The sequence below is a fragment of the Garra rufa genome, chromosome 16 (genome assembly GCF_049309525.1).
Source record: "Garra rufa chromosome 16, GarRuf1.0, whole genome shotgun sequence".
NCBI classification, from domain to species: Eukaryota; Metazoa; Chordata; class Actinopteri; order Cypriniformes; family Cyprinidae; genus Garra; species Garra rufa.
In genome coordinates, this window is record NC_133376.1 from 31,547,762 (window position 1) to 31,563,385 (window position 15,624).

Sequence of the window (15,624 nt, forward strand, 5' to 3'; positions counted from 1 at the left end):
TTAATACTGCTTTTTACAGATCTATACCACTTTTTAACTTTAGTTTGTCAACATATTGCACCCTTTTCTGCTTACTAAGTCCTTCTCTATATGATTTAGCAGCTTCCACACATTTTTCAGTGGTTTAGAATAAATTAGCAGAAAAACATATTCAGTAGTGCATTAACTGTGCAATTTTTGCTGTTGTTGATATCCGAGTATTTCCAACATGGCCACGCATCTGGGTAACTAACCAAACCGTGACGTAAGTGCAAACCCTCTATATTTACTGAGCTTTGATGACGGATGACCTGAAAAAAAAAAGTTAAAAGTTAACTATTAAAATAAATAGCTCAACATACAGTCAAGCCCGAACCAGCAAGTTTTTTTTTTTTTTTTTTATTAGAAATGACACAGACGTCTCCCAGAAGATAATACGACGATGTACAAGAGGCATCATTGTGGAAAAAAATTCTTACTCATCTTTTATTTACATTTAAACAACATGTGGCGTGTCCAAAATTATTCATAATTCTTCTCAATAATCAATAGAAAAGCCTTTATTGGCTATTACAGCAATCAAATGCTTCCTATAATTGCTGACCAGCTTTTTGCATGTCTCCACTGGTATTTTTGCCCATTCATCTTTAGCGATGAGCTCTAACTCTTTCAGGTTGGAGGGTTTCCTTGCCATCACCCTGATCTTTAGCTCCCTCCACAGATTCTCAATTGGATTTAGGTCAGGACTCTGGCTGGGCCACTGCAAAACGTTAAAACTTTGCAAAACGTCCCATATTGTCAAAATCGAAATTTCCTGGCTTTTTTCATGATAACTGAGGCCTAGGGGCTACGTTAACTACCATATGAGTTTCAAAACAGTCAATCCACAGTAAACTGCACACAGCCTGCTTAAAGTAGCTGTTCATTTTCACGAGCCACTGTGACTTCCGCAAAGATGTGACATCCGATCTACTCAGTCACCGCCTTCAGTCACCACCCCGAGCACCAATCACGTCCCACCCTCCTTTTGTCAAACCCAGACAATATCGTGTCCATAACATTGCAAAGCAACAACAACACGAAAACAAGTCGAGAAAACCCTGTTCAGTCGATAGATGTCGAAACTACATCATTGCACAGGCTTCCGAACAACGTGAATATAAGAGACCACTGGCACGTCAACTTCAGCCTCTTTCACACAGCGATTCCGGTAAATACATGGATAATGTGTCCCATGATTTGTTCCGGAGTTGTTTGATTTGGTTCATTGACAGTTGTTTTCCGGAATCTGTGCGTGCTTTACACACAACCCATAAAGGCATGTGACGTTTGGATGTGAGATGTAATGCGATGCGTACGTTTCACTAAACTGAAACTAACCTGAACAAACTGTGCTTCAGCGCTGATAGTGAGGAGCTGGCTCTGCCCGATCGCCGCTTCATTCCACTTTGCACATATTTTTTCGTCGTGAAGAGTCGCATGATAACGTGCATCATCACTACAACACTGCCTTTATGGTTCTGGCTTTTGTTCACACAGCGCTCGTTCCCGTAATTTTCCAGAATCAGCGCGCATTGTGAAAGGGGCTTTACTAAAGCAACAGTTATGTAGCTTACTGCATTCGGTGTTTGAAAAAGAAAAAACATTAATGATCATTCTGAAATATCCTGTTGAGTATCAGCAGACTAGGCTCTCTCTATGGCTCTGGGCTCGGCTAAAGCATACATGACCGTAGTTACCTGTGGTTGGCCTGGCTGTGCGTCACTCAACAGGCCAATCAGAAGAGAGGCTCATGAATATTAATTAGATGGGCCAAAATCGACCTGTTTTTGACAGAGCTCCTAAAAAAGGAGCTGTAAAAATGGATGGATTTTGGCACTTATACCGCAAATATATATTCTTAAGGACATCAACAACTAAAATAAACCTCCAGAAATGTGTACAATATGGGACCTTTAATGTTTTTGTCTGCTAACCTTTTCTTTACCAATTTTGCAAGGCCAAGTTTCTCTGCAGACTGCCTGATGTTGTTGTTGAGAATTTTGATGTATTGCTCCTTTTTCATGGTGCCGTTTACTGTGATAGGTTCCCTGGTCCACCGGCTGAAAACACCCCCAAAACATTAGGTTCCCACCACCATGTTTGACAGTGGGGATGGTGTTCTTAGGGTTGAAGGCTTCTCCTTTTTTACGCCATATGAAGGCTACATCATTGTGGCCAAACAATTCGATTTTTGTTTCATCTGACCATAAAACAGAGAACCAGAAGTCTTCTTCCTTGTCCAGATGAGCATTTTGCAAAGGCCAAGCAGGCTTTTGTGTGCCTTATCTGGAGAAGTGTTGTCCTCCTTGGTCTGTGTCCGTGAAACCCAGCGGTGTGCAGTGTCCGTTGGACTGTCTGCCTTGAGATGTTGCCACCAGCAAAGCCCAGATTCATCAGGATGGCCTTGGTGGTGATCCTTGGATTCTTTTTTACCTCTCTCACTATCCTCCTGGCCAGCACAGGTGTCACTTTTGGCTTCCGACCACGTCCTCTGAGATTTTTTGCAGTGTGGAACGTCTTATAGCCCTTTCCTGACTTGTGAGCAGCCACAATGCGCATCCGCAGGTCCTCAGTGAGCTCCTTTATCTTAGCCATGGCTGTTCACAAACCAACAGCAGAGAGCTTCTGTTTTTTACCTGTTGAGTTGATTAAAACAGCTGTTCCCAATGAATCAGGGTAAATAGGATGCTTTAGGACAGCTTGGACTATTTGGAATTGTATAGAACTTTGGATTTTCCCATAGACTGTGACAGTTTGTAAATATGAATAATTTTGAACATGCCACTTTTTGTTCAAATATAACTAAAAGCTGAGAAATATTTTTTTCCACAATGATGCCTCTTGTACATCGTCTTGTTATCTTTTGGGAGAAGCCTGTGTCATTTACGGTCAAAAAAAAAAAACTTGCTGGTTGAATAAAAGTAACTTTAAGTCAGAATTTGCCAGGGGTATGAATAATTTCAGGCTTGACTGTATATATTGACATTTATTAACAAAGCTAATTAGCATACCAACTGTTCACTTATATATAAGGGTACAATTTAGTTTATAAGACTAAATTTATTTTCAGGGAAAAATCTTGGCAATCTTGCTTTTCTCCAAAGTGCACCTCTTGTTGTTTTGTTTCTTTCTGTTTTTGGACACAATGTTTCATCAAAGATAGTGGAAGATGAGAGATGTTAGTTCAATACTTCCACCTGCAATTTCGGGAAAAACAGAGATGACACAATCCATCACTGCGCTACACTGTTTGTTCATTTGCCACCAAACCTTTGTGTTGTATTATATACCTTTCACTTTGATAAATACAGCAAAAGAGAAACCAATAGCACTGTCCCAGGACACACGTCATCTGGTGCGTAAGAGGGCCTCTTGAGTTTTCGTGGATTGCTTTGCATGTGTAACCAGCATTGAATATAACAGCATCTAAGTTTAAATGTCACTGGTAACTCAAAATCAAATGCACCGATTAATTTAACAATCTGGACTAAACAATGAAGCATTACACCAAATGTAGATCAAAAATAATTTAAAGTTTCTAAAACATGTCATGCAACATAAGGTATTTCAGACATAAAGGATCTGAGGCAGAGCAGTCACTGATGGAAACTGAAGAGTAAACATTTGTTAGGACTCTCTGTGCAAGCAGAGATAGGCTCTGTCTGAATTGACAGCACAACCTTAATTGTGTCTATGACGAGGGAACCATCACGTCAAAACCATTAACACTGGGATGGGGTGACACGAGCAGTATTGATCCCTTCAGGATAGATGGCCTCAGAAGATATAAAACCGAAGATCCTGGCTCCTGGAGAGTACCGAAGACTGAAGTCACCCGTCAACCTCTCAACATGTTGTCACTGGCCCTGCTCTACATTCTGGCTGTGGTTTGCTCGGCGCGGAGAGCCCATGCACTGCCTCTTTATTCAGACACGGCACTGCCACAACAGGACGGTAAGACTATCAATGTGCTCTTGATAAGTTGGCAAGCTCATGATTTTTGTTAAGGAACATCAGACATTTATTTTGAAACCCATGTGTAATAGACACTGGGCAGACTGCTGAGTGCTCAATATCCCTTCTGCTTTCAATGTAAATGATAAAGAGGAAGTGGTGAATGCAGTATGGGAGGGATTTGATAAAGACCCATGAGCTTGAGCTTTTTCACTACAGCTTTTAAACATACATTTTAGAAACAGAAGAGTTTTTGGTAAAAATTCAAATAACACTGTAAAAAAACTGTTGTTTCTTTGTGATTATTTGTGAAACTGACTAGCAGTTTCTAAGAGAAAACTGTTTCACTACAGACTTTTTTAGTGTAGTTTTCGAATGTAATGACTCAAGGTTTGCACTTCATTATTTTAATGTTTTTTTCCTCCTTTTTTCTGTCTCAGAACTGATTCAGAAACTGGTGGCAGAGGTTGAGGACAGACAGAATAATGATTTAGTGGAGCAAAGGGACATCAAAACTGTGCTCCCTGACTTGCTCCAAAGAGGTGAGACTGACTCTTGGGTACTTACTTATACACAACATTCATCATGTTATTAGAATGGAAAAAAAATTCAAATAATTCTGCAGCCTAATCATGTTTTTTTGCTTCAACTTTCTTTCTAGGTGCAAAAGAGACTTTGCAACAAGAGAAAATAAATAACATGGTATGTATACATGCCTATTCTTTATAATTCTTCCTTTCTTCCTTTCTTTCTTTCTTTCTTTCACGTTATTACAAGAGTGATAATAAATGAGCATGTTTTGTGTCTTTAGGTGGATGATTTAAAAGCAGTCGTCTTGAAACTCGCAGCAGCTGATAACCTGCGTTCTCAAGGCTATCTACGATCCGAGCAAAACTTGCCCAAAAACAATAAGAGAGGTGAGCAATTAAAGAATCGAAGAAAAAAATATAATTGTAAAGAAGTACACAAAAGTATACTTACCAGTCAAAAGTTTTTGAAATGTAATTTTATTTCTGTAATTTTAAAGCTGAATTTTTAGCATCATTACTCCAGTCAAATGATCCCTCAGAAATCATTATACTATTCTGATTTGTTGCTCAAAAAATATTTATTATTATTATGTTGAAAACAGCTGAGTAGAATTTTTTTCAGGTTTCTTTGATGAATAGAAAGTTAAGAAGAACAGCATTTTTCTTAAATTGACATCTTTTGTAACATTATAAATGTCTTTATCATCACTTTTGATTAATTTAAAGCATCCTTGCTAAATTCCTTTCTATAATTTCTTTCTCCAAAAATAAATAAATAAATCTTTTAAAAAAGCTTTTTTATTTCAGATAAACGCTGATTTTTGGATCTTTTTATTTATAGAAGAATTCTTAAAAAAAGGAATTCAACTGTTTAAAATTTTGATAATAATAATAATAATAAATGTTTCTTGAACAGTTAGAGTTGAAAACAGTTGAAAATTAGGATATTAGAATGATGTATCATGTGACACTGAAGACTGGGGTAATAATGCTGAAAATTTAACTTTGATCACAGGAATAAATTACATTTTAAAATATATTCAAATAGAAAACAATTATTTTAAATAGTAAAAATATTTCACAATATTACTATTTTTTGCTGTACTTCGGATCAAATAAATGCAGGCTCGGTGAGCAGAAGAGACTTCTATAAAAAACATTAAAAATCTTACTGTTCTAAAACTTTTGACTGGTAGTGTATATAATGCAGATTTACTCAGATACAAAATGTCAAAAACAAGACCATGGCTTTATATTAGTATGTATTACTAAATCAAATTTTGTCTTTCCTTTTACAGCCTGTTTTTGGAAATATTGCGTTACAAACTAGGAATTATTCAGATGGACAGAGGACCAGCCTAACATACCTTATGTACAAACACCTACAATGTATGCTTTTGTTTTTCCCCATCCAGTTGTCGTTTTGACATTGTGAATATTGTTTTATATATATTTAGTAATCTAAAAGGAATATGAATGTATTTTTTATCATAAATAAGAACGGACCTTGAACTGCAATTGTAAAATAAATAGTCTGGGTGAAACAGATCAGTTGTAACATTTGTGATTTGTATGTGTTTGTGTTTTAAATCCATCTTTCATCAAAGCTCTGGATAAACGTTCAGGGTCACATAAAAAGAGAAAGACAAACTTGTGATGTGTATGATATTAATTTTATTTTTAAGTAAAATCTGAAAGAAAAACAAATTCAATCTCTTTCTTAAACAATCACAAATACATCCATAACAATAACCCTTAATACAAAACAACCATTACTGCCTCATGTCTCACAGACTCCAGTACTGCGCATGATTCAATTGAACTTTTATCTCTACAGTGTTTTCAGCTCATTTAAAAACACAAAATTTTAAGGTATACATTACTACAATAACCGAATACGCCCTAATGAATGTAAAATACATATATACACAAGTATGCACAAAAACATTACATATTATATGCAAGCACAACTCTGTTGACTGTTGTGCTCAAGATCGTTTGCAAAGGATCCTATAACCTCTAAAACTACCAGAATAAAGCCTCTTTAACAGCAGTCACTCGGAAGTATTCTAGTGTATATAATAGACTTTTAGATCACAGGCACAATGAAAGTACATTAGCAAAGTGCGTGTGGATGTGTGTTTTGTCTTCACTGTAATAGATTTCCTCACATGTGAACAACTATGTAGATGGCTATAAACTTATACATTTTATTTACACTATTTAAACATTTTATCACTTCAATCTGAAGTTCAGTTCCTCTTGGCCACACTCAGATAGGCTTTCTCAATTTCAATGTCGGCTGGACAGGTCTGGCTGAACTCTTCTCTCTCATATGCGCTCTGCAGGTAACGCCACACTCCAGTGAGCTGAGGAGGTATCTCAAAACTACAGTACTTTTTGGCAGCAACCTATAAAAACGAAAAAAAAAGAACACATTCATAAACATGTTTAAAATGAAATAGCTTTATTAAATCAGACAGGCCTGTGTCTATCACCTTGATAACATGAAGCTTTGGTAACAAGTTGCAGTCTGCCAGTGTCAAGCGGCTGCCATCAAGAAACTTTCTTTTGGATACGCTGACGTTTTGATCCAGCTCATCCTGAAGCGGAGTGTTCAGATAGTCATCCAGGCGCTTAAACTCCCTCAATAAGGCTTTTTCGTGGACTGAGGAATCAAAGAATAGAAACAAAAAAATATATTTAAGAGTGATATGGCCTAATTGTGATGCCACAGTGTCTACATAAACAGGAATACTCAGATACTAATTTTGTTTTGTTCTGTTTGTTCCATTATGTAGGCCTAAACATCATGGAAATTGAATAAATTAGTAGCTAAATATTTAGCTTTACTGACACAAACAGTGAAAATCTTCATAAAACTGTTTATTATAGATCACCCATCATCTGTGCTGGCCACTTCCAGTCAGTCTGTGCATTAATGGTGTGGATTTTCAATTTCTCTGTATGCAGAACACATAGTTACACCAGTAGGTGGCGATAAATTACAGTTCATTCAGTGAACCGATTCATTTCACACGACACACAAGTGTTATTTAGAACGAGTCATTGAATCATTCACTGATCTGTTCAAAACACTGAATCACGCAGCGGGAACAAAGCACTTCAGTATTGTTTTAGCTGCGGCTATGTTTGGAACAATATTGTGACTAAAATGTAAGTTACTCGACATTAACTTAATATGTAATTAACTATGGTATGAGAACCAATATCACACAATCTTTCTGGCTACTTAAATATGGACTTGAAACGTCTCAAGCAGATTTTGCAACGGTATTCTCCGCATTGAACAACAAGCTGTTTGGTGTGACTTGTGGTGTTAAAAAGTAATTTTAGACACTTGAGTTATGGCTGTGTAAACAAGTAAGGAACAACATGTAATTTTTTATTTTATGCAAGTATCTTAGCTGTGAATGAAACTTACAAGCATTGTTTGGGCTGTTCTTGATGAAGGCGGAGAACTTGGCAAAAATGTCAGCACCAACATCAAAAGACTCTTTGTAGCGGGGGCTGAGATGAGGATAGCTGAAAGGATAAGAAAGAAAAATATTTATAGCCAGTCTTCACACACCCAAATATAGAAGCCCGTTTCCACCACTAAATAAAAAAAAGGTTTATTGTGATGTGTTATCTCACAATTCTGACTTCTTTTCTCAGGATTGCGTGATACAAACTTGCAATTCTGAGAAATGAAGACAATTGCTTGATATAAACTTGCAATTGCGGGTGACCAAGTCAGAATTCCGAGACATAAACTCGCAATTATGTGAACGTATCAGTCTTTTTTTCTCATCAGAACTGGACTTTATAACTCGCAATTGCGAGTTTATCTCACAATTCTCTGAAAAAAAGTAAAAATTGCGAGATACAAACTTGCAATTGTAAAGAAAAAAAAGGCAAAATTGCTAGTTTATATCTCGCAATTGCAAGCTTATATTCTGACTTAGACTAGCAATTTTGACTTTATAACTAACAGTTCTGAAAAAAAAAGAGTCAGAATTGTGAGATAAAAAGTCGCAATTACTTTTTTAATTTTTTATTCAGTGTCGGAAACTAGCTTGCATACCCAAAAGATAGACATCCAACAACATTCACATAATAATGCTGACATTTAAAAAGTGCTTAATGCATGTTAAATATGCCATATGTCTTCTGAAAAAAAGTTTGGGATTGGTAAGATTTAAAAAAAAAAAAGGTTTTAGTTGGTTTAAGTCTCTTATGCTCTCCACGGCTGCATTTATTTGATTTAAAAAAAAGTAAAATGATCAAAAATATGGTAAGGTATAGCTATTTGATTAAAAAAAATAGAGTAAAACAGTATTTATTTCAGATAAAAAATGTTTGTAACATTTTAAATGTCTTTTGACCAATTTAATGCCTTGCTTGCTGAATAAAAGTATTAATTTCTTTCTTTCAAACTAAATATTTCCATATGATTTTGGACAATGCTGAAATTCTTATATCTTTGGAACCATCAAGATAAAATTTTTGAGATTGAAAGCTGAATAAATTAAGGTGTAAAAAAAACGAAATATTGAGAAAATCACCTGTAAAGTTGTCCAAATGAAGTTCTTAGCAATGCATATTACTAATCAAAAATTGAGTTCTGATATATTTACAGTAGAAAATAGATAAAATATCTATATGGAACATGATCTTTACTTAATATCCTAATGAATAATATCCTAATGGCATAAAAGAAAAATCTGCAATTTTGACCCCTAGAATGTATTTTTTACTATTGCTACAAATATACCTGTGCTACTCAAGACTGGTTTTGTCGTCCAGGGAGACAAATTATAAAGTCAGCAATAACTATTCTGAAGTACTGCGTATAGTCTTTGATATTTTTGATTTATCACACTAATGTCAATGTGTCAAATATAACTTAAATAAGTGTAAGCACATGCTTTGACAGAATGACACTAGAATAATATCTCTTTATGAAATGTTTTTGTCAAAGTGAAGCTAGTACGTTTGATATGGCATTACAGGAGCTAACAGACATGCACAATACCGGGGAGGGGCGAGGGTGGTCTCCAGGAACTCTTCGATCTTAATGAAGTCGGTCTTTAGTGTGCCATTGTACAGGAGGAAAGGAGGGTTGGTACCCGGAGCTAAGTCTTTTAGCTCTTCTGGCTTCCTAAACAACACAGGGTGGAGCAAAGCAGAGGGAGTGTAAAGCACAGGGTGCGGACATGTTCAATACGAAGTCATTTATTGTATACGGAGAGGCTTTGAATAAGACTTAAAATGATTAAAGCTGCTTTAAAACAATATTGAACTAACTTAATACTCAAAGCACACGGATATGGGAGTGTTCAGCTGGAAAATGGGTAAAAGCTTTAGATGGGAACTGTGCAATGGGAAAGTTCACACTGCCTTGATCATGTTTGTAGCACTTTGACCATCCCCCCCCATGTGTTATCAAATTCAGTCCTGTGCTGGCCCACAATTCCTTAGATTTCGCTATTTGTCTGCTGAATTCCATTGCATTAGATAGCCTTATCGTCATGTTTTAGAGATGTGAAAGCTTAATTTGACACTCACTTCCTCATGTCAACAGTGGTTACTGTGAACTTGACTCCTTTCAGCCAAAGAACCATGAAGAGTCTCTGGCAGAAGGGACAGTTCCCCACATTCTCTCCATCATGACCAGCCTTGAGATGAAACAAAAAAAGAGAAATTCATGGTCAGTATCATATATGTACGGACTAGACACTAAGTCACATACATGTAGACAGAAAAACGGACACAGTAGATTTCCTTAACCCTCATGTTCTGTTAAGATTGACTGAACTGATTTTATGTTTGGGATCCCAGACACTCATCTGTGTAAACCCATTAGAAATTAACCTTTATTTTCCTGTTTAAATTCTTTTTATATAATTTTCTGATTTAGAGCACCCCAAAACTAACTGTTCTCATTTACTAACCCTCATGTCATTACAAATGTATAATTTTTTAAAGACTTTCTTCTGTGGAACATAAAAAATATGTTAGTGTTCAAGAAGAATTTGTCAGGGTCAAATAACTTGAAGTCAGTGGGGTTCTGTGTTGTTTCAGCATTCTCCATCTTCTGGAACAACATGAGGAATGATTACAGTTTTTTGGTGAACTATCCCTTTAATCAAAACCCAATAGAGGAAGATATTACTTGAAGTTTAATCAATCTATTATTTCATAATGTTACATAACATGTGAAAAATTTTGGACGAGAATTTCACAATTACTGTTATCAGGTCCGAAAATGAGTCTGAAATTCTCATCCGAAAGTATCGCATGTTCAAAAATAAACCTCACGTTGTGTCGATCACATTTACTCACTGCCTCTAAAAGTTTCATCATAAAATTTTTTTTGAATCAGGTTCATTTTCTGCACTTTCGCATCCGTAGCAAGCATTTTGATAGGAAAGGATGACAAATACGAAAAAATGCATACGAAAATTTCGGACTTTCAGTGTGCAGTGACCTTAACTCTAATCTTTAGTGTCACATGATCTTTCATATTATTTCACAAATAATTCTGATATGCTGATTTGGTGCTCAAGAAACATTTAGAAAGTTTAAAATAACAACATTTAACATTATAACAGTCTTAACTATCACTTTAAATCAATTTAACACATCTTTTCTGTATAAAAGTATTAATTTCTTTACATTTTTGTAACCCCAATTTATATAAGTGGCTTGCTTTCTCCATAACTTTCCATTTCTTTAGTTGCAGGTTTTGTCCACATACATGAACTCTTCAAAAACATGCAAGAATGCCTTAAATGTGTTTACAGGACAGAAAAACAGGTATGTTAAACTATTTTATCTAAATACACTGAGTAAAAACAGAAAGGTTCTGGCAGAAAATCATCCATTATTAAATTTATGGACATGTCCTTTAACGCTAAAAAAGTGTAGTCATTTAAAAAGTTAGTGAAACACCCGTGAAAATACGGAAATGTCCTTGGGTCAAATGTTTTGTTTACATGGTGTTTCAGGCTCCTGCTTTTTTGAATAAACCATTTTCTTAAGTATATGAAAACATATTTAAACACAATTGAGGTCTCTAAGACCCCCAGCTGTTTGTTATTATTGATGGATACCTTTTATTTTTAGCTAAATGTGACCCTCCCTTCATAAAGAATAGGACATAAATAGCCCATGTATTGTGGGTGTGGGTGGACAATCCAAGAGCTTGATCCAAATAGAGGAAAAGCAGGAATTCTCTAGAAGAGAGAGATAACAGATCTGAACAATGCTTCTATCGCCCATGATGTACATCTTTTAAAAAAAGAACACAAACAACAATTATAAATAACTTCTGAGATAAATGGTGTCCATCTACAAAGCTTTGATCATCTTTGTGATCTAAATCTCACAACTCATCCATATCCAACTCATTTAGTTCATGAACTGTTGCTAAACTAGTAAAGCATGATAATGTTATGGGATCTACAGTATAGGAAACGTAATTAAACATGTTATGGGTGTGACGACAGGGAGCCAAGAGCTGTCAGGGTTTCAGTGTGTGTGTGCGTGTGCGTGTGTTGATAAGATGACCTCAGTCCTGTTTGTATGTCTGTTTTGATAAAGAGCAGCGTAAGAGCGAACAGTTATATATCAACCACACTATCCAGTCTTCCGTAATGCATGTGTTAACTGCGCTTACTGTGACGCCCATGTCAACCACTAAATTCATGGTGGCTAAATGAAGACCTTTCCATACAGAAAGCACTGATAGAGTGTAAATCCACCATAAATACACTTTCGCCAAGTAGCCTAAGAAGTAACAAGCCTTTATTTTAGTGTGAACTTTTTCCACCCTGTTAATCAGAAATAAATGACACTGATATAATAGGTTGCCAATAAAAAAAAACTATTTTATTAACTATAAGACTTCATTCCAAAGTTAGCATAATTCAGTGAGTTTAACAGGACTATTCCAACAATTAGGATTACATAATAGTGGACCTAACGCAGTTGACACGTGCTCTGTTGACACGTCCCCACCTCAGTATTCAAATTAGTGGATTTAAATTAGATTTTTAAGATATTATTATTAATAATAAATTAGAATTGTTTTTTATTTTAAAATGGCTTTCTTATATATTTTGTTACTTTTATGTAACAATTCTATTTAATATAATTTGAATTTGAATATGATTCTAATTTGGAATAACAGTAGCAAAAGTTAAATAACTGACCTTTATGAAGAGCTCGATTCTTGGTTCTTTATCTGAGTCTTGTCTGAGTGCCATTTTTTCCAGCAGGAAAAAGAGTCGGTCCAGACCTCCGTGAAAAGTATTCCACAAATGAACCAGAAAGTTGAAGATCCCCAAAAGATTGGTAAGCAGCTGTAATGTGTTAAAGTTAGTCAGACTCTTGCTGTCTGCTTTCTCCCTCAGGCAACAGACTTTAAAAGTCAGGAGGGAGGGAGGCTAGAGAGGATGGGCGTGACCCTAACTATATAACTCCGCTGCCAAAATGTGACAGAGAGCTCAAAATAGGTTTTCGTTTTATCCAGCAAGCACTTAAACTCGGGAGAAACGTCACAGAGTTATCTCAGACGTGAAACAGGGGCTACATTCCATTCATGTAGACTATTAACGCCTAACACAGACATGTGTTTCTGCTGAAACTGACCTCTTATTAACGTTCCTCCCTCCCATATGTTCGATTACAATGTGCTCCTTTCAGCTGTGTAATGTAGGGGCTGTTTTACTATAAATCAGTTGATCCACTTTAACTTTTATTTTAGAGAAAACAAATAATTGCTTTCACATTTCAGACCACAGAGCGATGCCGCTTTCCCTTTTCTGTGTTTGAAAGATTCAGTTCATTTGTGATTCTGACTCATATTATTCTTTCGTATCTCCTCTGGACTTTTTCTAACTTCCAGTAACCCCTGGTAAAAACTTTGAAAAACCACCCACTTTCGATATCAGTTGAGACACGGCAGAAAGCGTGGCAAGTGACTTTTTCATCCCAAAATGTGAGCTAAATCCCTTGAGGAACATTCGGTGTTGTCCTCAGTTGGAATAATGATTCATAATTTAAATAGATTTATAGATAGATAGATAGATAGGTATACATATATACATATACTATACATACTATATATTCTATTCTACCACACACACTACTACCACAGAAAACTAGACCTATCTATTATATAAAACAACAAAGGTCTATTGCTAAGATACACACAGTTGTGTGTTAATGGCTAAACGAGGGTGTGGTTATGTGATCATTCTCAAGGGATTGGTTCTTTTTAAACAAATGGGTAGTTTCCCTCATTCCCTGTGCAGTCCTTGAGTCTTGAGTCACAGATGTGGTTTGAGTCAGAAGAAACAATTCTGTAATCTCATGGCTTCCCCTTATAACTGGGCATATTAACTTGGAAACACTCTCAAAATAACTAACACCATAAAATTATCTCTTACACCAACTTAGACTATAACATTTATCCTGTACACCAATGCTATATAAACCAGAAATAATAATAATAATGTCATTCTTGAAGTTTTTAAACATTTTTTCAACCTCTTAAAGTCTAAGTTTCATTTCCCCATTCAGCACACAGATGTTGTATTCAGGATATTATTGCATCATTTTGGGGAATTCACACTATTACTACCGTAAAAAAAAAGCAGATACCTCACTACTATATGAAAAAAAAACTTGCTTAGTTCTTTCCTCATAAAGACTTTAAAAAGTGGTCGTAGACAATTTCAAAGAAATAGTTCATTAAAAAATGTAAAATTAATTATTTACTCACGTTCATGTGTCTTTGAAACTTATATGACTTATTTAGTAGAATGTTTAAGCCGCTCTTTTCCATAAAGTAAAAGTGAATGCTGTCAAGCTATTGTAAAGCAATATTTTTGTAATATAGCCACCTCATTTTTACTCATTTTTATTATAAGTGTGGACACAAACATTTGTAACTTGAATGTGTGAGGCATTCGATATTATCGGCTTCCAGTTATTTTTAGCTGTACAAAACAGCTTGTTATGCTGCTTTACATTGCTAACTTATTATTTTTTTATTATTTTGATGTATTCTCATAATATACACATTTGTTGGTAGTGCAAAATTGTTTTAATTTGCTTAGTAATTCTAGTTATTTACTAATGAATCTGAATTTTTACACATTACACACAAACTCAAATAAGGTCAAAAAAGCTGAATTAATGATTAATTAATGTTTATAAGTAATGATGATTTTAATAATGAATCTTGTCAGCATGGTCCATAAAAATGTTAATTATTTGGAAGAGAGCAGCTCTGACATTTGACTAAATATCTTCTTTTGTGTTCCATAGAATTAAGATACATGTTTTTAGTGACCTAAAAAAACAGTACACCCAAAAATGAAAATTCTGTATTTAATTACACACCTTCATCGTGTTCATGTAAGATCTTTGTTCATCTTCAGAACACAAATTAAGATATCTTTGAAATCTGGGAGCTTTCTGACCCTGTATAGACAGCAACGCAACTGACACGTTCAAGGTCCAGAATTGTAGAAAGGACATTGATAAAATAGTTCAAAATCGAACATCAGTGGTTCGACCGTAATTTTATGAAGCTATAAAATGACTTTATTCAACAATTTCTTCTCTTCCTGTCTGTGCAGGGTCAGAAAGCTCTTGGATTTCATCAAAAATATCTTAATTTGTGATGCGATCTCGGAAAATCCATCGGATGTTGCGCTGGGGCATTTTCAGGAAATGTGATTGTCAAAAATGGTCAAAATTAGGTTTTTATAAAATTATTATAAATAGCGGTTTATTGCAGCAAGCAGAAATGACTGTCTTTCTCTTATGTTAAGAACACGCTGCGAAGGTGCTTTCTCTTAACACCACAAAAACAGTTAGCCTATCAAAATAAACTACGTAACATATTTAATAAAGGTGTATCAATGTACATTTATTTTTTGTATTGTGAGATGCCGGTGTGCAACAACGCAGTCTGACGTACTGTAGCTGCTCATTTAAACAATCTTACTCATCTCAATCTTGGTGATGTCAATGCCCTAAACAATGTTATAACTATTTCTATAACTATAAAACTATAACTATTGAGACTATTTCACATCCA

At 35.4% G+C, this 15,624-nt stretch overlaps 2 protein-coding genes across 2 annotated transcripts; one reads left to right on the forward strand and one right to left on the reverse strand.

Annotated features, from left to right (window-relative positions):
* Positions 1-3,859: 3,859 nt before the first annotated feature.
* urp1 (urotensin-related peptide 1) lies at positions 3,860-6,036 on the forward strand. The gene is made up of 5 exons (XM_073820011.1): positions 3,860-3,975; positions 4,416-4,517; positions 4,637-4,677; positions 4,787-4,892; positions 5,804-6,036. The coding sequence occupies exons 1-5, from the start codon at positions 3,873-3,875 to the stop codon at positions 5,833-5,835; spliced, it is 384 nt and encodes a 127-aa protein (XP_073676112.1). The 5' UTR covers positions 3,860-3,872; the 3' UTR covers positions 5,836-6,036.
* A 120-nt stretch (positions 6,037-6,156) lies between these two features.
* clic2 (chloride intracellular channel 2) lies at positions 6,157-12,923 on the reverse strand. The gene is made up of 6 exons (XM_073820320.1): positions 12,725-12,923; positions 10,077-10,186; positions 9,544-9,669; positions 7,951-8,051; positions 7,004-7,173; positions 6,157-6,916 (listed from the first exon to the last, which is right to left on the reverse strand). The coding sequence occupies exons 1-6, from the start codon at positions 12,776-12,778 to the stop codon at positions 6,758-6,760; spliced, it is 720 nt and encodes a 239-aa protein (XP_073676421.1). The 5' UTR covers positions 12,779-12,923; the 3' UTR covers positions 6,157-6,757.
* Positions 12,924-15,624: the final 2,701 nt, after the last annotated feature.